We start from the raw sequence: 26,592 nt of genomic DNA on the forward strand, positions 1-26,592 counted from the left end.
ACCAGTAACAATAACTCTTAAAAGAATAAGAACAAATTATTTGAGTGAACAAATTATTTTATTGCGACAAACTTGAAACCATTTTAATTAAGGAATTGAAGTCTCCCTTCTGAAAAATAAATGTAAAAAAAAAACAATTAAAAATAAAGCTACAACACTTATGTATATCTATATCACACAAATCCATTACTTTAAATAATATTATTATTGTTGTTATAACTTAAGTATATTGTACAGTGCTAATATACCATATTTCTGTCATAACTTCAAGTTAAACTGAACTTTTATTTTGACGGGTTGTAGTGGACCTTTGAGTTTCAGAGTGTATTTGACAATGTTTTTTTCTGAAATAAAACTAGGAAATGTTTATTCAGGTTTTCTCTCAGAGCAGCTCTGGTGATGTTCTTGTTTATGTAGACGCTGAAAACACCATTAGTGTCATGCGTACTTCAGTATGTAGTAGATAAAACAACGCCACTCAGAGACATGCAGAAACAAGCAGATATAGCAGTCTGTTTGCGCTTTAATATTCACAGACACATATCATATACACTTTTGATTTATCCATTCATCAGATTGTCCCCTTACTGATATAGAGCGTTGTCGGCATTTCCTAGAATCTTGATTTACTGTTTTACTCCACGACGGTCCTGTGGAATTTCACTTTCAGTTTCAATTTCCGGTTTATGGCTCAGATCCACCGAAGCGTTATTAGTAGAAAAATTGCAGAGCGCCTCTGGCTCAGACAAATTGGATTCTTGAAGTTGATTCTGTTGATCTAAGTAGATAACGTTTTGATTGACTAGACGTAGCTCACCGTCTGCACTTTTCAAACCTGGTAGCAATGCCGTAACTGAGTTTATCATTGGTTTTAGCATTTGGACCCACTCTCAACTCTGTCTGTCTGTCTATCTATCTATCTATCTATCTGGACTGTGACTTTTGACCTGGACATCTAACCCTTACCAGACTCTATCTTTCTATCTGTCTAGCCCTTCATGGTGGGCTATCGCCAGGCAGTCATAAACATTGTTCACGCCCAAGATAAGTTTTTGTTTTGTTTATCTATTTAATAAGACACGATCTTGTATCTTATGTCTGATATAAACTAGGATAGTATTAATAATGTCTTGAGGCGAAGAAGACAGATTAAAGCAATATTTCATTGAATCAAACAAATTCGCAGAAATATCTACTTATATGAACAGCAAAAACTAGCAAGCGTAACACCTAACAATTACAATCAGATGGGGGAAAATAAGATAAAGATGGTGAAACTGCGGTAAACTAATTCAGACAGAAAGAGCACACAAAGTCATGAAAACTTAAAAATTGTTCTGGTTTCAAAGCTTAACGCTATGAAAAACTTTGGTTTATATCTCACAGCGGTGTGAGGAGACCTAGAACAGTAGCACCATTAAACATGTAGGTAGATAAAAAATGTTAAATATAAACTAGAATGCAGCTCTGATGTGACTTATCTCAGTAATAAACAGTCACATTTGCTAACTATTGGAATTTATGACGTGTTAAAACGCGTCGGTATACTGCAGATGAGGACAAAAACTGCTTACCACACGTTTTCATAAGAAGAAGAGCAAAATATTGAGACATCTGTTTTCTGGGGTCAGGCTTAAAAGACAAACGTCTAAAACGTGGTTATCAAAGCATAAAAAGACATGAATCGTCCCACCTTTCACTTAAAATGACGTATCAACTGTAAGTCATTTACCTAACTGTTGTTTAGAGACAAAATAAACGCGTATCTGTGTATGCACTGTGAAATGCGTAGCTTCAAGCGTAATAGTTAGAAAAGTTTGAAGTGAAATAGTTGTATGTAGGTAACAGAAAGACACAAACACCCGCTTTTCATGCTCGGTTTGTCTTGTGAACGCACACATCGTAGACAGACCAGAAAAATGCAGTGTCATGTAGAAGGACTGTCATTTAATTGTTGTTGTATTTCTTTTGAGAATTTAACCCTGTTAAACCTAATTACAGAATAATGCAATATCGGAAAACAATCAGACAAATCTGAACATAAAACACCGGATTTATTTTTTTCACTCAGAGAATTTGTTGAAATGTTATAAATTAAGGAATTTTCTTTAACTCTGGCAGGTTTATGATTGAATAAGTGGAAAATAACAACTAGAATAAAGAATATCGAGAAAATCTGCAGTAAGGGTGTCAGATTTCTTGGACCCATTATGTTATTGTGGCAAAGAATAATAATTTTGTCCTCCCTCCCGATCCATCTCAGCTATCGTTGAATTGAATGCGGACAGGAGGAGAATTCAGCTTCACTGGGGACGCACGATCGACAAACCTTAAACTCATGATTTCAAATTATGCTGCACTTTATGCATTTGCCCACTGTTATATTCATGTCATTTTCACTTTATGCTGTATGTAAAATGAATGTTACCATAGCTTTATATGAAAAAATATGATTCCCAATGCACACAGACTTCCCAGAATACTGAGTGCCCTGTTGCTTACAGTGTTCACTTCCAAAATACTTCATGAGATTCTATGTTCTAGTCTCCGTCGGGTAGGTCTCTTCCCCTCTGCCGCTCAGTCTGTCCAGTAGGCAGAAACGCTTCACAGTCTCAGCCAACCAGGACAGGGACCGGCAAGTGATCCACAACCCCTGCTGCCCCTACAGGGGAAATGGTGCAGACCTGTGTTGGAGGAGCTTTAGCTGGGCCTGAATATTACCGGGTGCCTGACCTCGTCTCTTCCTCAGCCTGTGCTCTCCATGGTGCTGAAGGTGACGTGCTGCATTGTGAGGGACCATGCTTCCTTCTGGCCCCCACAACGTATATACATAAATACATGTACTTATATACATATACATGTGTGTGTGGCCAAAATTATTATTAACTATGGTATTTTCAGCAGCTAAAAATGCTTTTAAGTCAGTTATTTCTATGTTTTGCTGTAATGTATCTGTAGGAAATATCAGTTTACATTTCCGAACATTGCGTTTGCCATTAATTGTAATAATCTACAGATATTTTTGTTTGCACGAGGAGTCTGACAACAGCGAGTGCTCCATACAGAGATCTGATCTCATCAGGAAGAAACAGAACAAACTGAGACAGACTAAATGTAGAAGAACTGTGGCAATGTTTCCAAGATGCTTCAAGAAACCTACCTGCAAAGCTGAAAAAAACTTGCTTAAGTTGTGACATTAGGAAAGCTGTCTCTGGGTCCTGCATCTACTCGTTTCACTTGAGAATACTGTTTCAATGGCCATTTATAAGCACTGTTTATTCATAATACACGATTAAGCTAAACATAAAAAATATATATAGATATATATATATATAAAATGTGGTGTGTAATACAGTCTCCGTCCTCGTGGCGTCCAAGACACAAATATTTTAATAATTTATAAAAGCTGAATCACTGTCTGGCCATCTGGGATTTCAGTATGAAGATAAAGGTTAGGATTAGAGCTGGAGGATAGCAATACGATAGCAATAATTCTCAATATAATTTTCTCAATATAACTGTTTATGTGCCAATAGAGTAACAAAACATTTGAAGTGCACCACACGGACAGTTCATCCGCTCGGCTCAAAGTTCAAACGGCAGCGCTGTGGTTGCAAGCTCAATAGAGCAGATGTGTTTACTCACTGATAAGCCTCTGTCCCGTGAGCACTAAACAGTGCTGTAAGATCCAGTGTGAAGTGCTTGAGTTCAGTGAAGAACACAAATGAGTCTAAACTAGTTCAAAGCCAGATGAAATGGCTTTCTTTTCTCTCTCTCTCCGAGTCTCAGGAGGATATTTACATAAGTGCTCTAGTGTAGTTATTTACCTGTAGTTGTTAATGAAGATGGGTGTCATCAGATTTCTGTTTATGCTTTCATTTTTAATTCTTAATGCTATTTAAAAAACAGATAACACAAAAATACACAGAATGTGTGTATTAGCACTTATGTGAGTGCAGTGTTACTGAATGAGCATTTTAAATCGATGTGCTCAACGCTTGCTTTTGTGTCGATAGACACTCTTTTAATATAGTTATATAATGATATACAAAGAGCCATCACTTAGTATCTCTTTGATTTCTTGTTGATTTTGGCAAATCTGTTTCTTCCACACAGATATTCAGCTGGAATATTCCCATCAGTTTACAAGTGAACACGAACATCAGAGCATCAGGAAGAGCTGAAATCTGATCAAAGACTGAGTTTATTAAAGAGGACAGAGAGAAGATGGGAGATCCAGAACCCTGCAGAATCAAACACACTGAAGATACTGAACAACAAACATTCTGTATTCTGTATGTTTTTTGCATTCAGAATACAGAATGCATTCTGAATGCATTCTGTATTTTTGCATTCTGCACAAGAAAAGTTTGCTGCAGACATGCAGATGTTCAGATGTAATTGTACATACACTTTTTTTAACTCAGCTAAAGTATTCTGATTTTTGTTATATTTTAATAATTCAATTAGCAATCAATTTTGTTTTTATTATTTAATTATATACATAATTATATATGTATGTGTGTGTGAGTGTGTGTGTGTGTGTGTGCATGTTTATGTGGTTTATGAGGACACAAATTTGTATAATGACATGGGTATGACAGAGGTATTACAATGAAGGTGGTTTATGAGGACACTGCCTATGTCCCCGTAATTTAAAAGGCTTAAAAACATACTAAATGGTGTTTTTTTTTTTAATCTAAAAATGCACAAAGTCTCCTGTGAGGGCTAAGTTTAAGTGTAGGGTTGGTGTAGGGCAATAGCACACACAGTTTGTTCAGTATAAAAACCATTACGCCTATGGAGAGTCCCCATAAACCACAAAAACCAACATGTGTGTGTGTGTGTGTGTGTGTGGCTTTAAAAATATTATAACCAAGCCCTTTCTATAAATAAATAAATAAAAACCTAAAAAGTTCCTGGCTCCTTAAATGGTTTCTGCAGACAAACTCTCACTGGAATTTAACATTGGCCAACATTTAAACAAATATATTATGCAAGAATTAAACTCTGAACGCCATTGATATGTGTTTTATTATTTGTATGTATGTATGTATGTATATATATATATATATATTTAATTTCTGATTTGAGCGCGTGAACGGGACTTCTATTTTGGAATGGCTGTTTGACGTCATAAGGCTGCGCTGTTAACCAAACGCGAAATTTGTAGCTGCTAACTCGTCTGAAAAAAGCTTCATCCACACATGAGAAACAGAAAATATCAATATATCGAGAATCGGTTCAGAAACAGTTTTTTTGGAAGTTGAACCAGATGTTTTGTACAATGATCACATGCTCTGTTGGTTAAAACAGTGTAAATACAACGATAAGACAAAGATACAGGCTATAAGACAATTTTCACAATCCAACTGCAAAGGTTTCCATAACAGTACAATCTACTGAATTTAACATAAACATCATTGAATACCAAATGTAAACGATAAATATTTAAATCTGTCATGTCTTTGTTGGTATAATTTGTGTTCTTTTAGTAATTTGTAGTACTAGTTTTGAGTGTTTTTTGGCAGATCAGTTCACTGACAACTGAAATAGGAATCTTGACTGAGACACATCCAGAAATTTTCTTTATTTTTCTCATAAAAACTCCTGGTGAAGTGACTGAGATCCATAAAGATGGCGTTTATTAAGGAGGAGAGTGAAGACATAAGGATTGCAGAAGTTTTCAGCTTGAAACAAGAAGATGCTGAGGAACAAACAGGTTGGTTTCTTTCTCAAAGCTGAACTCAGTCATTTGATCCTTATTCTATCCATTTCTACAGAAACTAATGATATTTGTGAAGATTTAATTGGTGAAGCTCAATTATCTTTTGCTGCACATCAGAAATATATTCTTTGGTTTTTCTCATTGAGATGGATGATTAAGGGAATTTGGGCTTTGTTTTCCCTCCTATTTTCTGTGAAACAAGAAGCCATGGCTGGATAATTTTATGTTCATAATCACCCTGGAGTGCTCAAAATTGTGAATATGAATGGGAATATACTTCAGAGATATTTTACTCATAAGAATTTCTAGGTGCCAATAATCGTGTATTTGAGAAAAGAAACATTTCATTATATTTCCCCCCATTTTAAATTCTTATCCAATGAAAGGTTAGATTTTTATGAATTTATTCAATAAAAGATAAAAAGGATTAACAATACAGGTAAATATGATCAAAGGTGGCTGTGAAAATTTATCTGTATTGTTAATCCTTTTTATCTTTTATTTAATAAATTCATAAAAATCTAACCTTTCATTGGATAAGAATTTAAAATGGGGGGAAATATAATGAAATGTTTTTTTTCTCAAATACACGATTATTGGCACCCCTAGAAATTCTTATGAGTAAAATATCTTATGAAGTATATTCCCATTCATATTCACAATTTTGAGAATATATTAGTGGTGGGCCGTTATCGGCGTTAACGTGCTGCGTTAACGTGAGACTCTTATCGGGCGACAAAAAAAATATCGCCGTTAATCTATTCGCAAAGTTGGGTTGGGAGCTGGGTCTATACTACGCATGATGGCTTTCACCTTGATATTTTAGCGCGGATGTATACCTAGCCGAATTGCACTGTAGGGGGCGAGAACGAGTCTTCGAACCTGTGTGTATGCCTACTATGAAATTACCACATCAAACGTGACGTGCTAACATGGATACAGCTATGAAGCCGCCGGGTTTGCTTAAGGGAAATTTTATTTTTAAGAAGCTTCCCAATGGAAACATTGACAAGACTAAGGTTGTTTGCACCTTGTGCAATGCGGAATTAGTTTACTGTAGGAGTTCTTCCAGTCTCAAGTACCACCTAAACGCAAAGCATCCCTTAGCTAATGCAGAAGATGCCGGCCAAGCACTGATGTAGCGCAGGGGAAGAGTCATCGTCAAACTACTATGTTTGAGTGCAAATGAGGCAAGCCCGTCAGCACAGCTCTATCAGCCAAGCTAACTAATCTCCTCGCTCAGTGGATTGCCACCAGCTGCCGGCCCATCAGCGTGATTGAAGATGATGGGCTCGAGCTTGTTCTCCAGGCGGCCACAGGTGACCCATCTTACAAACTACCTGCGAGGCGAACTATCATGAGGAGAATACATGACCAGCACGCCGCAGAGAAAGCCGCAAAAGATGAGAAGATGGTAGAGGCGAGGTGTGTAGCACTGACTGGGGACCATTGAACATCTGTCAACAATGAAAACTACCTCGGCGTTACTGTACACCTCATCGATGCCAGCTGGGAACTTCACTCCTTCGCTTTAGGTAGGCTACGTTATGTAATTTTAAATTACATAATTTAATTTAATTACTTACCCTATTAATTACCACGACACCACAAATTACCACCACATTATGTTTGCTTCTTGATGATTGCTAGTTGTTTACTACTAGTAGTGAACATATTCAGATCTACTTTGTCTGTCCGTTAGGTGTGATGAAAACAGAGGAGTGTCACTTTGCAGAAGCGTGTGCCAGGCAGTTTCTCAACGTCGCTAATCAGTGGGGAATAGTTGACAAAATCAGCACTATTGGAACAGACAGCGCTCCTAATATGGTGGCAGCAGGGAGGATACTGCCATTCGAGCATTTGCCCTGTGTTGCGCATGTTGTACAGAGAGCTATTGTAATGTCACTTCGGGAAGGTGGTTTTGATGGTGCACTGGCCAAGTGCCGTAAAGTGGTCGGACATTTCAAACACAGTCCGGCCAACTCAGATGAGCTGAATGTCCAGCAAGCCTCCCTTGGACAAGTTCAGGAGCCACTCGTGCAAGATGTTCCAACACGGTGGAATTCCAGCCTTGAGATGATCAAGCGCGTGATGCGCAACAGAGACGCACTGCACACAACGCTGTCTCAGCAGAAGCAAAATCTGGCCCTCCCAACAAATGCTGAATATGAGAAGTTGGCAAAGCTAGAAAAACTGCTGGAGCCATGCAGGTATGGTCTACAAAGATAGCGTGTTCATGAATTGGCATACAAGTTCTTTTAAATGTCACTTTGTATTTAAGAAACACGTGCCCTTAAATGTAATGTGATTACATTTAAAAATGTGTAATCTGAGTTAAATGAATCAGTCATTAATTATTTATTGCTCTGTTTCTGTCTGTCTGTGTGTCTGTCTGTCTGTCTGTCTGTCTGTGTAGGTACATCACTGAGCTCCTTCACTGTAAAACCAAACAGTAAAACTTCCATAAATAAAATGGGTTGTAATTACTCAAAAAAAATAAAAACGTTCATTCGACTTTAATTTTCTGAGCAATGAGAACGAAAGTGAAATTTTAAGTTTACAGCACTCAAATGCTTTAATTTGTTTTTGTCAGTGCACTCAAATAGTTTTACTATAAATTCGTCTGACGTCACTTACGTCCGTACGTGCTCCTCCTTCATCTAGCGGTTGCAAGTTCGTGGAAACACGCCATGTTTTTGTTGCTCGCCTGACCCGCCTCAGATGAAAATCTGTCCAGCTAAGGTTTTAACACGTGAAAAGCTCGATCATATTTTATAAAAAATAGCGTAGGAGGAAATATTCTTCGATCGGGAATTTGCTGTGGTGTTGTCTGTGAGGACCTTTGGTGAGAAACGCGGCATGCAATTTTCGGAACCTGCTGGTGACAAGATTTTCTTCGTTGTGCTGCCCGCCATTATATTCTTCTTCTCTTTGGGCACACTAATCTGGTAAGTTCCCTGTTTTATTTTCTGCAAATATCTTTAGTGTCGTAGCAGTTAATGTATTCTATGCATCTGCAAAGCGAATGCGGATTTGATCAATTGTACCCTGCCTCACTAAAGGTAAAAATGGATTGAATTGTTGAAGCAAATGTTTTTTAAATATCAAAGTCTGTCTTTTTGCATTGGTTGTGTAAAAACATTTTCGGGCAACAACTTTTAATGACCTCAAAATGGCGCGGCGGGCTGATTAGCGTGATGTGTATTCACATTTTTTCTATTTTGGCAAATATTACAACCTGACTAACTTCACAATCTCTCTTTTTTCAGGCTAAAAGTGAAGCAGCTGGCAGTTCAGTTTGGTATGTTTATGTCCAATTATTAATACACATTCATTGCATAAAGATACTAAAATGTGAATGAATATTGAGAAACGCAACACAAATCGAAAAGGAAAAAAAAAATCAATGGCGTGGAAGTGCAAACTTTGTGCTGCTATCTTTGATAAAAGGTTACAGGTGCTTGAACACTATCGTTTGCATCATGGCAATGTTTCCTCAGTCAGCCCATTGCCATGTCTCTATGAAGACTGTATCTGCACATTTCAGTCAATAAATGCGTTGAAAATTCACTTAACACGGTTGCATACTCAGACAGCTGTGCATAGTGTAAATCATATGGAATGTGTATCATTCATCTGTCCTAAATGTGGACTGAAGCAGCCGTTTAGCGATAAAACCCTTCTCAGTCATTTAAGGACACATTTAAAACAACATGAGACAGTGGACTGTCCATTCAGAAATTGTCAGTACTCTACAAATGTCTATTCCTCCTTCAATGCCCACAAAAGTAGGAATCATCCAGATGGTGATGTCTCAGATTTTAAGGACGAGATCATCTGTGCAGTAACTGACAGCCCCTCAATGCAAAATCAAGTTGAATCTAATGAGCCTGATTCCTCTCAGGATTCTCTTGAGCTAGAGACTACTGACTTTAATCATCTTGAGTCAAGATATGACACAGATGAATTGCAAGCTCAATTAAGGAACAACTTGGCTTCTTTGTTCTTGAAAATGCACAGTGTTCTTCATGTATCAGAGATGGCTATACAAGACATAGTTGAAAGTTTGGTACAGATATTCTCACTGTCCAAACCTCTTGTGAGAGACTCAATCATCATGGTTCTGCGAGAGCATGATCAGACTCTCAGTGAAGTCCTTCTTAATGAATTAGTGGAAGCTGTTGTGAAAAGTAACATCTTTGTCAGCTCTACTGTAGAAGGTGCGGAGCTGTCCACTGCTAAGCGAAGAAAAAGATTTGTGGAGAGTAACTATCCTCTGGTATTGCCAGTTCAATATACAGTAGATTCCAATGGACACACAGCTGTGTATGTTCCGATACTTCAGATGCTTCAAACAATGTTTAAAAATACTGATCTTCTTGAGAAAATTCATGAAGCCAAACCATCGCCACCTGGAATGTACATTTCTCATGAAGACGGAATGTATTTCAAACAAAATGAGGTACTGTCTGAAGCAGGAGAGCTGAAATTGTCACTGATTCTGTATGTGGATGACCTTGAATTAGCAAATCCTTTAGGCACAGCTAGAAAGATCCACAAGATTTGTGCAGTGTATTGGTTACTTGCCAATTTACCCAGCAAGTATAGATCCAGCCTACATGTCATACAACTAGCTCTGCTATGCAAAGTATCAGATGTGCAGAAGTGTGGTTATGAAAGTGTTCTGTCACCTTTGTTGAAAGACTTGCAAACTCTTGAGCAGGATGGTGTTTTTATTGAAAGTCTCGGTCAGTGCATCAGGGGCACGGTGTTGTTTGTGGCAGCTGATAATTTGGCTGCTCATGGTCTTGCAGGCTTTGTGCAGTCTTTCCAAGGACGTTATTTCTGTAGATTTTGTTGCTGTACTGCAGATCAAAGACAGACCAGTGACGTTTCTGAAGGAGATTTTAGCATGAGAACGAATGACTGCCATGATCTTCATGTGCAAAATGTTGTGCAAGGAGAAAATGTAAGCCATTTCGGTGTTACAGGTGAGTGTGCTCTCAGCAAGGCACTGCAGCATTTTCATCCCATTACTGGATTCCCACCTGATATTCTGCATGATTTGTTTGAGGGTATTGTGCCTGTTGAGTTGGCCTTGTGCATCAGTGAAATGATTCGAAAGAAGTACTTCACCCTTGAAGCCCTAAACAAAACAATTTGCACATTTCCATATCAGCACACTGATAGGCTTGATAAACCTCAGCAAATTCCCAAAAATTTTGTTGCCAAACGAAACATTGGTGGGAATGGGCATGAAAATTCCACTCTGCTGAGGTTATTGCCACTTATGGTAGGAAGTAAAGTCCCTGAAGGAGATGAAGCATGGGCCATATTGATGGACCTTAAAGAAATTGTGCAGCTAGTGTTGTCTCCATCTTTCACAGAAGAATCCATCCAGTACATGCAAACTAAAATAAGTGATCACAGACAGGTTCTTAAAGCAGTGTTTCCAGACTTTAAACTCAGACCCAAGCATCATTATATCGAACACTACCCAGAACTGACCAAGTGTTTTGGGCCTCTGGTTCATCTGTGGACCATGAGATTTGAGGGAAAACACCGCTTTTTCAAAAAGGTGATACATGACACACAGAATTTCAAGAATGTCTTGAAAACCCTCGCTACCAGGCATCAGCACATGATGGCATATCACCTCAATGCACCATTTTTTTTCAGACCCCACATACAGGTCTCAAGTGTTACTACTGTCCAAGTCACTACTCTGCCTCAAGTGGCAAGAGACTTCATAGAGACCAAGACAGACAGCCAAAACATATACAGTACATCAAAAGTCTCTATTGATGGCACAGAGTATGCAAATGGAATGTTTGTTTCCGCAGGGCAGGCAGGAGGACTTCCAAAATTCATCAGGATTGAAAATATACTGCTTGTGAACAACTCTGCTTCCTTTCTTTGCAGGAACTACGAGTCCTGGTACAGAGAACATTTAAGATCATTTGAGCTGACATCATTGGACATCTTCTCTGTGCATCAACTTTCGGAACTAAATGACACAGTAAGTCTCACGGCATACACTATCGATGGACATTTGCTGTTAACACAGAAACGATCTGTTTTGATCAAAGATTTGGAGGATTAAACCCATTTAGAAATAGGAAAAAATACAGTCATATAGAATAGTTTGTGGTTAGAGTAGTGTTAAAGGGATATCAACAATTAAAATTATTATTTACATACCTCATGCCATCCCATATGTATATGACTTTATTTCTTCAACTGAACAAAACTGATGATTTTTAGAAAAATATACCATATCGGTGAGTCCATATAACACAAGTGAATGAGTTCCAAAAAGTTGAAAGTTCAAAAAGCACATATAGCAATAATGACAGTGATCCATAAAACCTCATGAATCAATGTCTTCTGGAGCAAAAAAATAGGTGTGTGTCAGGAACATTTTAATATTTAATTTTTTTTAAATCTATAATCATGTGTTCATGAGAGCGTCAAGTTCATGCTTGATGTAAATTTAAGCATGTTGTGAAGCATGATGTAAGCATTTTGTGAAACTCGCGTAAGAAGTGCACAAGGAAATACATTTTTGTGCAAGCTTCACTATGCGTTACATCATGGTTCACATGTACAAACATGCGTATTATGGTTGAGTGAAAGCGATTCTTTAAAGTGAAGAAAAAAAAAGTTAAAATTATAAAAATTCTTACACCAATAATTTTACTCCAGAAGACATTGATTCATATACTGTAATTGTACAGATAGCATCATTATTGCTGTATGTGCTGTTTGAAGTGTTAACTTTTTCCAAAACCCATTCACTTGTATTATATGGACTCACAGAAATGCATTATTTTTCTAAAAATCTTCATTTGTCTTTGTAAAGAAAGAAGGACAGTCATAGACATCTGGTATGGAATGAGAGTTTTCATATTTTTGGTGAACATTCCCTTTAAACTCATTAATGCATTCTTTATTTTCTTTTAAACAGTAAGAATGGCAGCTCAGAACTTCCTGCTTCATGTCCATATCTCATCAGACATTGTGCGGAAGATGACTCTGTCTTCACGTCCAGAATCTGTGAATGAGTTAAAAACAATGATAAAAGAAAAGTTTAAGCTGGACTTTGACTTTAACCTATCTTACGAAGATCCAGATTTTGACGGGCAATTATGTTCCCTTGTAGACATAGAGGAGCTTCCACAAAAGGCTGTGGTAAAAGCTGTACGATCTGAGATTGATGCAAGTTCAGTAGCATCAGATGACACCATAACATTGCCCCATGTTGTGACTCCAGACAGGACTGAGAGATGGCCGTATGTTTTTCCAGTGCCCACTTTTTCTTACGAGGTAGAACTCATACTTGGTGAGGGAAATGCTACACGTGAGAAAACGGGGAAGACTCTCAAGTTATCCAGGGGACAAAAGCATGACATTCTTGAGACCCTTGCAGCCAAAATGCATAGTTTCAAAGCATACCCGAATGATAAAGAGGTTTCAAAGGTAGCAGAAGCACTTATCACCAAGCATCCTTGTCTAAAAGAGCCAGGATCTCAGACAGGGTGGTATGGTTGGAAAAACAGTCTGAAGTTTAAGATGGGGAATTACCGGACTAAATTGAGTCGAGCTGGATTTCACGAGGTTGCTGTAAATTGTGGGAAGAGGAGTAGAAACAACCCGGACAAGCAAGCTCCTCACACAAACATCAAACGCCCCAAGAGGGCAGAAGTGAATTTCCTCCCTAACTTCCCAATAGGCGAAGACATGGCAAGCCTGGAACAACTTAGACTACAAATTTTAGAAGAAGTTAAGAAGAGTGACAAAAATCTTGTCCTGATTATGAAGTTAATGCAGACGACCTTTGCCCTGAGACGCAAAGAGGTCATCACTGAAAACCTACCTGTTGGTGATATCCTGGAACGCTGGCCTGCCTTTAAAATTGAGTCACAGGTAAAAATATTTTTCTTAGTACACTTGAAAATGTTATTTAAAGGAATAGTTGACCCAGAAATGAACATTTGCTGTTAATTTTACTTTATCTCTGGCCATGCAAGATGTAGGTGACGTTCTTTGTATAACACTAAAGATTATTTTTAGCTTAACTCTTGGTCCTTGATGACTCATAAAATGCAGGTCAAAGGGTGTCGTCACTTTGCGAATCAAAAAACATAAACAAGCAACACAGAATGAATACCTGTGACACAGAAATCTTGAGCTCCAGTCTTTAGTTTTAATGGTAATAATGTTATAATGTGTTGTCTATATCTGCTTTTTGACTCGCAAAGTGGTGGCACCTGTTGACTTGCATTTTATGAATCACCAAAGACCACAGGTTCAGCTTAAAATCATTTTTAGAGTTCTACTGAAGAAAGTAAGTAACTTTCATCTTGGATGGCTGAAGGGTGAGTAAACTGACAGTTAATTTTTATTTGTGGTTCTTTTTAAGTGTGTCAGGTTTACACTTGTAGTTGACAGTCGAAGTTCAAAATGTTATTTTGCAGCACATGTTTTTTTTTCTACAGGATCACAAATGTACACTGTACATATACCTTGGCTTAATCACTTATTAATTGTTGCAGATCTGTTCCGAGTTTCATAAAATTACAAACGTCAACCTGAAGAACCACTTTTATGCTGTGTTGGACCAGCATGCTCCCCGTCTTCAGAGCTTGTTCAGAAAGAAAGCTGCTCGCACAGGGAAAGTGTCTGAAGTACTGAGTCAGCTCTTCAGGATATATGACCTCCAGGTCAGTTGGTTACACTTCTTGATGCCTCATAAAGAAACTGCAGTGGATTTTTAAATATTTTGGTTGCATTTACAGACATTTTAGTGGTAGATGCATAGTATTGTGTGGCTGTGCGGATTATATTCCATGTTAAATCAAGATTCTCATACTCAAGTCTAATTCTCACACTGAAGGAAAACGTGGACATCCATGTACGACGAGCTGCCATCCTCCGTGCTCTCCCCACCTATCTGCAAGAGGATGACTCCAACTTTCTCAAGACATGGGATGTAAGTATTGCACTGTTTGGTAACCAACAATCTCACTTGCCATTAAGATGTCATCCTGGTTCTAGTTCCATGTTTTTAATATATTAATTAGAGTTGTAATTACTGTATGGTATTAATTATGGTATTAGCAGTCATCCTTTGGAAGTTTAGAGTAACAGTTCTTTGTTCTTGTCTTCAGGTTGAGCAATCTGATGAACCAGACATTGATGACGTACCACTTGGTCTCCTCTCCATTAGTGGCAATTCAACAGATGCCACGTTCTTCTGCCCAGAGAAGATTGCAGTTGTTCTTGAGGGTAACATAGTTATCGATTTTCCCACATTGGCTGATGCATTTGTCATGCTTTTTGGACTAACTTACGCCTTGGATCTAAGTTACCCAAAAGAGTTGGCCAACACATTTGACTTTACCCAGAAAGTCTTGATGGGTCTGGAGGATGGGAAGCTAAGGCCCAGAGTTTTGAGTCTTAAAAATGAGCTTTTTGCAGTGGAGTAACCTCAGTGTTTGAACAAAGCTTTCAAACTCTTTCATTTGACATTTCATTTCTGTCCTGTTCATTTCACTTGTCACTTTTAGTGCAAACCGTAGAGCAAGGAAATTAGTTTTTTGATGACAGCTTACAGATGTTTTAAAGTATGATTGTTCAACGTACAGTTTAAATGTGTTGCTGTTCAAGTTGGCATGTTTGCACTGTATTGATGCCATGCAGTACAACAGACAATGCAGTGCATTGCAGTTTACACTAGTAATCATATCTTTGATTTCTGTATCCTAATACGGTCATTGTGCAGTTTAGTAAATCATTACAAAAAAATAGAGATGACAGTTTAAAAACATTTGGTTTTTTATCTTTCTCTTATATTGTATTCTAGTATAACTTTTATATTTCTAAGGTTACTACGTGAATTTTGAATAGTGTTCCACTGTTCATACTTGACGAAAGTGTTTACAGCTGGGTGATATCCAGATATCCATATTGTCCACTTCTAAAAGTGATAGCTATCTCAGCCCATTTCTCAAGGGCCTTGCGCTCTATTGGAGTATTTCCATTTGACAAACAATTTATTGTTAATGTTTTGTGGTTACTTAATAAAAAAGTAACTTGCATTTAAATTGTCTGTGACCTGTTTTTTTTTTCAGAATGTGTATAGTTATTTATAGCTATTTAGTTGATAACTTAAATCTAAAAACTTACAAAAATGAATAAAGTGAGTAATTTGTTACTGAGAAATTAAAACGTTTTTTATGAAGGTAAAATACACTGTATTGTAACAAAAAATGTAAGTTATCTTTGGGTAATGTGAACCCAGAAACTCCTTGTAAAATTACTTGATCAATAATGTTACAGTAACTTGTGATACTAAGTTAGTATCAGTCAAAATGACCTAGTACCATTTACTTAAAAAAAGTATGTCTCTTAACTTATAAAATGTAGTTTGTATCAGTTAAAATTACCTAGTACAATTTACTTAAAAAAGGTATGTTTCTTTAACTTATAAAATGTAGTTTGTATTACTTAAAATTTTCGATGTAATCAGTTTCAACTATTTTTTTGAGTTATATTAACTTATCCGGTTTTACAGTGTTGGTGGGGATAAGTATGTATCCTGCTCTGTGGTTCTGCCTGCCCTGTGCCACCTCCAGTACGCGATGAAGATCTCAGATGATGATCCTGCCTATATTGTGCGATTCAAGGCTGCCTTCACCAAGGACCTCAACCAGCGGAGGGAGAAAATAAACCTGGAATGGCTTAAGGTATGTCAGACTGACCAGAAGATAACTGCATTGTTTGACAATTATAGACTGTTAAGCCAGTAGATCGTTCAATGAATAGATGAATGAGTCAATAAATCAATCAATAATTATTATTTTTTATTCATCAAAGGTGGCGACTGCTCTAGATCCACGATTTAAGGACCTCAAGTGCTTGCCCAGAGCAGAGAGGGAGCCAGTGTGGGCAAAGCTAAGTGAGTTGGTGAAGGGAGAAGAACCTGCTCTGCAGCCACTCGGGGAGGAGAACACTGAGCCACCCAAGAAGAAAACAGCCCTGCTACTGATGGGATCAGACTCAGAATCAGTTGAGGAGACACCAGAAGACAATACTGTGGAGAGGTACAAGGTAGAGCCCAGTGCCAGTCTAGATCAGTGTCCACTGAAGTGGTGGTCGGAGCACACTGCTGTCTATGGTAAGATGGCCCACATTGCCCGTAAATACTTGGGGACTCCTGCCACAACTGTCCCATGCGAGAGACTTTTTTCTTTAGCAGGCCATATTGTGCAGAAGAGGAGATCTAGTTTGTCACCAGAAAATGTGAACAAGCTGGTCTGCCTGAGTGACTGGTGGAAGAAGGAGAAATAGAACTTGGACTGATTGACACAAAGCTACTGACTGTAAACAGTTCATCACAACCTCTTATGTAGGCCTACAGTTCAAAATTCATGTTTAACTGAATAAACAGTTAGTAAACACAAGTACATCTTATTGAACATGATTTATTTTCATCACCAATTATCATAGTAGAACAGCTTTCTCAAGCAGTTTGTGATGCATTTTGGAAACAGGAGATGAGCCCCTAGTCTAATGCGCCACCTGGCGTGAGAAACCCGTTCTCAAAGACTTACTTTTAGTCATTATTTGGGTAGCACACATATTCTGAATGCCTTCGGCAGAATTCAAATGAGCCATTTTAATCTAGATTAATTCCAAGATTACAGTGAGATTAATCTAGATTAAAAAAATGTATCTATGCCCACCACTAATATTAATATATACAGGTCCTTCTCAAAAAATTAGCATATTGTGATAAAGTTCATTATTTTCTGTAATGTACTGATAAACATTAGACTTTCATATATTTTAGATTCATTACAACACAACTGAAGTAGTTCAAGCCTTTTATTGTTTTAATATTGATGATTTTGGCATACAGCTCATGAAAACCCCAAATTCCTATCTCAAAAAATTAGCATATCATGAAAAGGTTCTCTAAATGAGCTATTAACCTAATCATCTGAATCAACTAATTAACTCTAAACACCTGCAAAAGATTCCTGAGGCTTTCAAAAACTCCCAGCCTGGTTCATTACTCAAAACCGCAAACATGGGTAAGACTGCCGACCTGACTGCTGTCCAGAAGGCCATCATTGACACCCTCAAGCAAGAGGGTAAGACACAGAAAGAAATTTCTGAACGAATAGGCTGTTCCCAGAGTGCTGTATCAAGGCACCTCAGTGGGAAGTCTGTGGGAAGGAAAAAGTGTGGCAGAAAACGCAGCACAACGAGAAGAGGTGACCGGACCCTGAGGAAGATTGTGGAGAAGGACCGATTCCAGACCTTGGGGGACCTGCGGAAGCAGTGGACTGAGTCTGGAGTAGAAACATCCAGAGCCACCGTGTACAGGCGTGTGCAGGAAATGGGCTACAGGTGCCGCATTCCCCAGGTCAAGCCACTTTTGAACCAGAAACAGCGGCAGAAGCGCCTGACCTGGGCTACAGAGAAGCAGCACTGGACTGTTGCTCAGTGGTCCAAAGTACTTTTTTCGGATGAAAGCTAATTTTGCATGTCATTCGGAAATCAAGGTGCCAGAGTCTGGAGGAAGACTGGGTGAAGTCCAGTGTCAAGTACCCACAGTCAGTGATGCTGGTGTTGGTCCACTGTGTTTTATCAAGGGCAGGGTCAATGCAGCTAGCTATCAGGAGATTTTGGAGCACTTCATGCTTCCATCTGCTGAAAAGCTTTATGGAGATGATTTCATTTTTCAGCACGACCTGGCACCTGCTCACAGTGCCAAAACCACTGGTAAATGGTTTACTGACCATGGTATTATTGTGCTCAATTGGCCTGCCAACTCTCCTGACCTGAACCCCATAGAGAATCTGTGGGATATTGTGAAGAGAAAGTTGAGAGACGCAAGACCCAACACTCTGGATGAGCTTAAGGCCGCTATCGAAGCATCCTGGGCCTCCATAACACCTCAGCAGTGCCACAGGCTGATTGCCTCCATGCCACGCCGCATTGAAGCAGTCATTTCTGCAAAAGGATTCCCGACCAAGTATTGAGTGCATAAATGAACATAATTATTTGAAGGTTGACTTTTTTTGTATTAAAAACACTTTTCTTTTATTGGTCGGATGAAATATGCTAATTTTTTGAGATAGGAATTTTGGGTTTTCATGAGCTGTATGCCAAAATCATCAATATTAAAACAATAAAAGGCTTGAACTACTTCAGTTGTGTTGTAATGAATCTAAAATATATGAAAGTCTAATGTTTATCAGTACATTACAGAAAATAATGAACTTTATCACAATATGCAAATTTTTGGAGAAGGACCTGTATATATAAAATAACCTGCATTATGCTAAGACTTGTCATTGCACTTGCAGTTTGTTCTTTTGTTGGTTTTGATTGCTTCTATTGTCATCATTTGTATATTGCTTTGGATAAAAGCATCTGCTAAATGACTAAATATACAGTGGGTACGGAAAGTATTCAGACCCCCTTACATTTTTCACTCTTTTTTATACTGTGCTTGATTATACTGACTGGACTTAATTAGGAAAGCCACACACCTGTCTATATAAGACCTTACAGCTCACAGTGCATGTCAGAGCAAATGAGAATCGTGAGGTCAAAGGAACTGCCTGAAGAGCTCAGAGACAGAATTGTGGCAAGGCACAGATCTGGCCAAGGTTACAAAAAAAATTCTGCTGCACTTAAGGTTCCTAAGAGCACAGTGGCCTCCATAATCCTTAAATGGATGACATTTGGGACGACCAGAACCCTTCTTAGAGCTGGCCGTCCGGCCAAACTGAGCTATCGGGGGAGAAGAGCCTTGGTGAGAGAGGTAAAGAAGAACCCAAAGATCACTGTGGCTGACCTCCAGAGATGCAGTCGGGAGATGGGAGAAAGTTGGAGAAAGTCAACCATCACTGCAGCCCTCCACCAGTCGGGGCTTTATGGCAGAGTGGCCCGCCGGAAGCCTCTCCTCAGTGCAAGACACATGAAAGCCTGCATGGAGTTTGCTAAAAAACACCTGAAGATTCTCTGGTTTGATGAGACCAAGATAGAATTTTTTGGCCTTAATTCTAAGCGGTATGTGTGGAGAAAACCAGGCACTGCTCATCACCTGTCCAATACAGTCCCAACAGTGAAGCATGGTGGTGGCAGCATCATGCTGTGGGGGTGTTTTTCAGCTGCAGGGACAGGACGACTGGTTGCAATCGAGGGAAAGATGAATGCGGCCAAGTACAGGGATATCCTGGACGAAAACCTTCTCCAGAGTGCTCAGGACCTGAGACTGGGCCGAAGGTTTACCTTCCAACAAGACAATGACCCTAAGCACACAGCTAAAATAACGAAGGAGTGGCTTCACAACAACTCCGTGACTGTTCTTGAATGGCCCAGCCAGAGTCCTAACTTAAACCCAATTGAGCATCTCTGGAGAGACCTAATAATGGCTGTCCACCAACGTTTACCATCCAACCTGACAGAACTGGAGAGGATCTGAAAGGAGGAATGGCAGAGGATCCCCAAATCCAGGTGTGAAAAACTTGTTGCATCTTTCCCAAAAAGACTCATGGCTGTATTAGATCAAAAGGGTGCTTCTACTAAATACTGAGCAAAGGGTCTGAATACTTAGGACCATGTGATATTTCAGTTTTTCTTTTTTAATAAATCTGCAAAAATGTCAACAATTCTATGTTTTTCTGTCAATATGGGGTGCTGTGTGTACATTAATGAGGAAAAAAAAATTAACTTAAATGATTTTAGCAAATGGCTGCAATATAACAAAGAGTGAAAAATTTAAGGGGGTCTGAATACTTTCCGTACCCACTGTATAATGTACTAGATGTATTTATAAAACTGCATCAAAATTATCAATATTTTGTATAGCAATTGTCTACTTTCCACTGTTACACCAGGGTTCAATTTTGTCTTTTTACTTTGAGTTACTGACAAAGGAACTGTTTTTGCTTTTATTTCAGAGTTGATTAAAGAAAATGAAGGCAGTGAAGATTTGAGTGAATTTGAGGAAGAAAATCACTTCAAAACTGGAGAAAAACCTTTGAGTTGCTGTCCAAGCAAACAGATCATTTTAAGGAAAACAAGAACCAAGAAATCTTTCACCTGCACTCAGTGTGGAAAGAGTTTGACATGCAAATATAATCTTAATTTTCACATGAGACGTCATACTGGAGAGAAGCCATACAAGTGTTCACACTGTGACAAGAGATTCAGTCTGTCAGGAACCCTGAAAAGACATGAGATAATTCACTCTGGAGAGAAACCTTACAAGTGTTCACACTGTGACACGAGATTCAGTCAGTCAGGAACCCTGAAAAGACACGAGATAATTCACTCTGGAGAGAAACCTTACAAGTGTGATCAGTGCGGGAAGAGTTTTGCACAAACAGGAAGCCTTACGGACCATATGAGAGTTCATACTGGAGCGAAACCGTTCACTTGTGATCAGTGTGGGAAGAGTTTCACACGATCATCAACCCTTAAGTATCACATGAACTTCCACAATAGAGATAAACTGTACACATGTTATCAATGTGGGAAAACATTTTTGAGAGCTTCAAACCTGAAGCAGCACCTGAGAGTTCATACAAAGGAGAAGCCACATTCATGTCATTTGTGTGGAAAGAGTTTTTCACAGCTACAACATTTAAAAGTACATCAGAAAATGCACACTGCTGTGAGAGAGTACATGTGCTTTGAGTGTGAGAAGACTTTTACTACAGCGAGCCGTTTAAAACAGCATGAGATGATTCACACTGGAGAGAAACCTTATAAGTGTTCACACTGTGACAAGAGATTCAGTTGGTCAGGAAATCTGAGAACACATGAGAGGATCCACACTGGAGAGAAACCGTATCACTGCACTGCATGTGGGAAGCGTTTCAATCAATCCTCCGCTCTACACATTCATACAAAAAACAATCACCTTAAGTAGATCATCTTCAGATCCAACACTTTCAGGTCTGATTTGTGTCATCACCAAATGTGACGATAATGTATCAAGCAGTAAAATATCACCTGGATAAATCTGTTCTAACCAGACATTACAAGGGACATGACAAAGAAACAATATCTAAAATTTTCACCGTGAATAAAGTTCATCTTCAAAACTAGCAGATTCAACTGAGATTCAGATTAACTCAAAGATGGAGTTCCTGCCCAAAGAACAATGTCAGAAGGTTTAATTCTTCTATGTCATTTTGCTTCATGATATAAATCATATCATTGTGCTTGCTTATGAGTTTCATATCGTTCAATTATCAATTATCCTACGTATATGTGTCACTTGTAGTTTGCTTACACTTTCATGAAGGAAAGTAGAGTTTTTTTACAAACTGTTCTTGTTCAGGGAGCTGAAGAAGAAACTAACACTTAAGAAAGACAGATTTAACTTCACTGTTATTTTAAAAATTACTAGTTATTCTTCCACTTATGATGTATTTAGGAAGTGAAAGCTTCAGTCATTAATTCATACTAACAGCTCTGGCCAATCACTGCTTGACAGCTGGAATATATAAGCACTGAACTCTCGGTTTAATTTTTCGCAGTTGATGGCGCTGACGTTCCCTACTTTTTCAGGGAAACTGTCGCTTAAAAATTTTGGCCTGACTTTTCATAAAATTACTGACATAATTTAAATGTAAACTTATGTGAACAATTGCGTAAATATTTATTAAGACATGCACTGTAAAAACGACAACTCAAAAGTGTTCACCTTACTAAGATTTTTGCATTCACTGACAATAAAATTGCTAGTTGGAACTTGAACTATCTGTTGTAAGCCACTTGAACTCACTTTCAGACGTTTCTGAAGAAAAGTTCATCTTATTTAATAAATTGAGTTGATTTTATTTTGAAGTTGTAGTTGACACTCAGTTAGAGTGAGGTCAACTTATCTGCGCATGCTCAATTGAAATTTGTCATGGCAACCAGCTGCAACGGGGTTTCCAAGGATTTTCCCAGGAGCTGCCTTCGAAAGTTTGCATCAGCCATCTTGTCACGATGCCAGCGGTAACTTTCCCTGTCTTTGACGAAGAGAAACATTCCTTTCTAACAGGTAAGCTAATCATATGAATATGTATGCATTTGGTAACTTATTTGTATTACATTTCATTGCGGGAAACAAAATCGATAAATCATAACCAGGCGAGGCGTTTATGGCAATACAAAATCCCCCACCAGCTAATCAGTTAGAAGCTAACTTAGCTTAATTTGAACAGCTATAAATATTGTCCACATATTAATTGTAAGATTTGTGTTGCCGTTATGTTTGTTATTCTCGATGAATGATTGTTTCATGCACGTCTGCTTTGCTCACTGACATGAAACCGAAGCACCGTGGTAACGTTAGTTCACTTTGCTGATCGTGACCATGCGCTGCAACCAAAGTAGAACTAACGTGCTAAAACTGTGATGCAAAGCTTCGGTTTGATACAGTTAACTAGATAGATATAGCTTCTAGCATGCGACCTTTGTGTAGGGCTGGGTACAGAGTTAGATACGTTTTAGGTACCGACCGAATTACCTCGATACTATCTAGTATCGAAAAATGGAATGTTGTTCGGTTCCAGTTTTCGATAAGGAGTTAACTCGTCAACGTCAGTGCTCAAACAAATACATATGGAATGCACAACGACGCACATACACGCAAACTCAACACACACGAGACGCGCGGAACTGTCCGCGCACATATAGTTACTCATGTGAGACGCGCCCGCGCACTCAAAAACTCTCTACGCGCATACTTATATGAGACGCGAGCACACACACACAAACTCTCTGCGCACATATTCATATGAGACGCGAGCACACACATAATACCCTAAAGATGTGGAAAAGTCGATCAAAAGTGTGGCTACATTTCTCCAGGCTCGATGCAGTATTTGCGGTAAAATAATTGTTGCAAAGACCGGCACCACGACAGATATGATGAAGCCCTTGACAGTGCACGGAGTAAACATAAGAGCAGAAAGTTGCTCCGTCTTCGACTGGTAAATGAAGTGATAACTTACCTTGTTGATCACTCTGACAGTGTTTATATTGCAATAAATAATAACCTACTGAGTGTACACAGCCGTTCAAAAATGTGTTGGTTAGTCAGAATTCTATTTTCTACGTCAGGATGTAATGAGGTTGGTGTCAACAGGAGATCAAGAAGGGAGGAGGCGGATGATCATGGTGTCAACAGGGGAACAAGAGATGATGATGATGGGGATGGTGGTCCGGAAGGAAGGTTTTCCTTGAAAAAACCAAAACGAGGTGAGGTCAACCATGTACCAGATAATCCTGAAAGCTACACTGAGGATGACTTGGAAGACCTGAGGTCTTCCCTGGTTGAAGCTATGAAGAAGAAAAACAAGGACATTGAGTTTATCAAACAGAAGATGGACATCACATTCTCCCTTAGGAGAATGGAGATTGTAGAGATGGAGCCCATGGTCTCAGAGGTTCTGGAGAGGTGGCCTGGTCTATTTCTTGAAGAACAGGTAAGGCATCTTTTTTTTCTTGAACTTGGTGCATTTGTTTACATTTGTGTTTTTTTTCTTTTCATAATAGTGTATGTTGGTTCATTTGTATCATGGCTTTGAGTTTGCAGTCTTAATTATAACAATGAAATCACACTATCAGCTTGTTGTATTTGTATTGCATTTGTTTCATTCAGATTTGTCAAGAGTTCACTCGTGTGACCACCAAGGACCTGATGGGAACATTTAAAGCTGCCCTTGAGATATTCACCCCTCGTCTGCTGAAATTGTATCGTGCCAGGAAGGGCGCCTTTAGTCGAGAGATGGAAACCCTTTTGGAAATGCTTGACAAACAGGTTGTTATATTGACTACAAGGCCTTTTCTTCAGAATATTTAAACCATTAATCAAGAAGGAACTACCAAGCTAGCACTCTGCACTTTTGATGTAATCAGCCAAATGCTGATTTAGAATCAGCCCTGCCATGCTTCAGAATGGCTAGCTACATGCATTCACAAACATGTCTTTAAATCAACCCTAAATGTTGCAAAGATGTGCAACTCACCGATTGGTTAGTGGTGTTCGTTGAGTGTTCGTCAAACGCTCTATTTCATCCAAGATAACCCAGAAAGGGGGCTCAAAGTGCAAAATAGTGAACTTATCCTTAAAAGACGAAAAGAAACACTAACAAACTAACAGAGTCTGCAATTATTTTATCTGCCTACATGCATAATTGTAGAGATGGGAATACAAATGGAACAAGCACATGCACAAGTACATTTCACAGAGCTAAACAGAAGTATTTGTTTGTCTTTATATTCTTCCAAAACAGACATCTGACATCACAAGTCATCGCAGACAGGCAGCTGTGGAAGGTCTTCCCATATTTCTGCGGGAGAATACTGAGAAGCTTTTCTCTAGATGCCTGGTGAGTGCAGCTGTGGAAGACCTTCAGCTTTTAGTAGTGTTGTATAGCAAAGAGGCCATACACAAATAGACAACACTGTTTATTGACTAGTTTTCTACAGGACATTATTTCAGTGGTGTTTTTGTTTTGTCAGGCAACTGATGCAGATGACAAACAGATGAAAGGCATCAAGATGGGGGTCCTCAAAGTGCTTGATGATGATGACGACGTCATTAATATTGCCCTTGTGTTGGAGGAAACCATTGTCCTGAAAGACATCCCAGACACCCCGACTGCGCTTGCGTATCTTTTTGGCTTGCTGTATGCCCTGAACATGGAGTTCCCAAAAGACATCAGGTATACCTTTGAAGCTATCCAGCATATTTTCATGGAAATGTCCACCAATTGCTCACAGCGTGTCCGGAGCTTCAAGACCAAGCTGTTAAACCAGTGATTTATTTTCCATGGGGAAGATTTATTTTATCATGCCTGTTCATTTATGTTTGGATATTTTGTAAGTCTTCACATAGACCACCTTATAGTTTTTATGTTGTTCCTTTATTTTGACTAAAAACAAATGTTATTTGTAGCTGTCATACAACTGTCATGAGACTATTTATTGTTTCTCAGAAGCATCAAACTTTGTTTCAGCATTGCTGTTATAGTCTGCATCTTTGCTGGTGTGGCAAGTGTCCATGGGGAAGATTTCTTTTATCATGTCTGTTCATTTATTATGTTTGGATATTTTGTAAGTCTTCACATAGTCCACCTTATATTTTTTATGTTGTTCTAGGGCTGGGCGATATATCGCATGACATTGTTAGGTGCATCTCGTCAATAAAGCCGGTTCCTTGTAAATCGCCATCACCTCATGGCAGTTTCATAACGCCATCACCTGTTAGTTTCATAACTTTCAGATGGAGCGGCATTTACTACACAGAACCGTAGTTAACTGACAAGCTGAGTCATATCGCATTAATTATCGCAGTCTGTGATAATTAATGCGATATGGCTCAGCTTGTCAGTTAACTACGGCTCTCTGTAGTAAATGCCGCTCCATCTGAAAGCAGGTGATGGCGATTTACTACTAATCAAGGAACCGGCTTTACTGACGAGATGCGCCTAACAATGTCATGCGATATATCGCCCAGTCCTATGTTGTTCCTTTTGATTTCCCCAACTTATTGACATGTGCCTTATTTTCTCTGGACACAAGTGCTTTATTTGAACTAAAAACAAATCTTTTATGTGTAGCTGTCATATTACTGTCAAGAGACTACTGTATTGATTGTTCAGTAGAAGCAAGCTGTGTTTCACCATTACTGTTATAGCCTGATTACTTGTTTACATTGTGGAATTGTAAAGCTGTTTGTGCCAAAGTTGTTTAAATAAACATGCATAAATTAACTGGTTTACTGTCAGTGGATGATTTAAAGTGGGGGGTAATTTAAACTCAAAATAGTAAGTTATTAC

General features: G+C 38.7%; 2 protein-coding genes across 8 annotated transcripts; both read left to right on the top strand.

The window, feature by feature from the left end:
• Positions 1-5,130: 5,130 nt before the first annotated feature.
• LOC306875008 (E3 SUMO-protein ligase ZBED1-like) lies at positions 5,131-17,191 on the top strand. 7 transcript variants are annotated; one of them, XM_079425366.1, is made up of 11 exons: positions 5,159-5,380; positions 5,620-5,722; positions 8,998-9,029; positions 11,651-11,747; positions 12,696-13,654; positions 14,284-14,451; positions 14,625-14,720; positions 14,899-15,016; positions 16,305-16,476; positions 16,607-16,907; positions 16,986-17,185. In XM_079425366.1, exons 5-9 carry the CDS (start codon positions 12,701-12,703, stop codon positions 16,373-16,375), a joined length of 1,407 nt encoding a protein of 468 aa, XP_079281492.1. In that variant the 5' UTR covers positions 5,159-5,380; positions 5,620-5,722; positions 8,998-9,029; positions 11,651-11,747; positions 12,696-12,700; the 3' UTR covers positions 16,376-16,476; positions 16,607-16,907; positions 16,986-17,185. The 7 variants fall into 7 exon arrangements, with proteins under 7 accessions (XP_079281489.1, XP_079281492.1, XP_079281488.1 ...); XM_079425367.1 differs by lacking the exons at positions 5,159-5,380; positions 5,620-5,722 and adding exons at positions 7,582-7,938; positions 8,145-8,676 and having other exon boundaries at positions 12,696-12,784; positions 12,891-13,654; positions 16,607-17,191; XM_079425363.1 differs by lacking the exons at positions 16,305-16,476; positions 16,607-16,907; positions 16,986-17,185 and having other exon boundaries at positions 5,131-5,380; positions 14,899-15,832.
• Positions 17,192-23,350: 6,159 nt separating this feature from the next.
• LOC306875040 (uncharacterized protein) lies at positions 23,351-26,524 on the top strand. The gene is made up of 4 exons (XM_079425414.1): positions 23,351-24,234; positions 24,411-24,569; positions 25,045-25,140; positions 25,274-26,524. The coding sequence occupies exons 1-4, from the start codon at positions 23,833-23,835 to the stop codon at positions 25,571-25,573; spliced, it is 957 nt and encodes a 318-aa protein (XP_079281540.1). The 5' UTR covers positions 23,351-23,832; the 3' UTR covers positions 25,574-26,524.
• Positions 26,525-26,592: the final 68 nt, after the last annotated feature.

This window comes from Barbus barbus (assembly GCF_936440315.1).
Source record: "Barbus barbus genome assembly, chromosome: 9".
Lineage (NCBI taxonomy): Eukaryota > Metazoa > Chordata > Actinopteri > Cypriniformes > Cyprinidae > Barbus > Barbus barbus.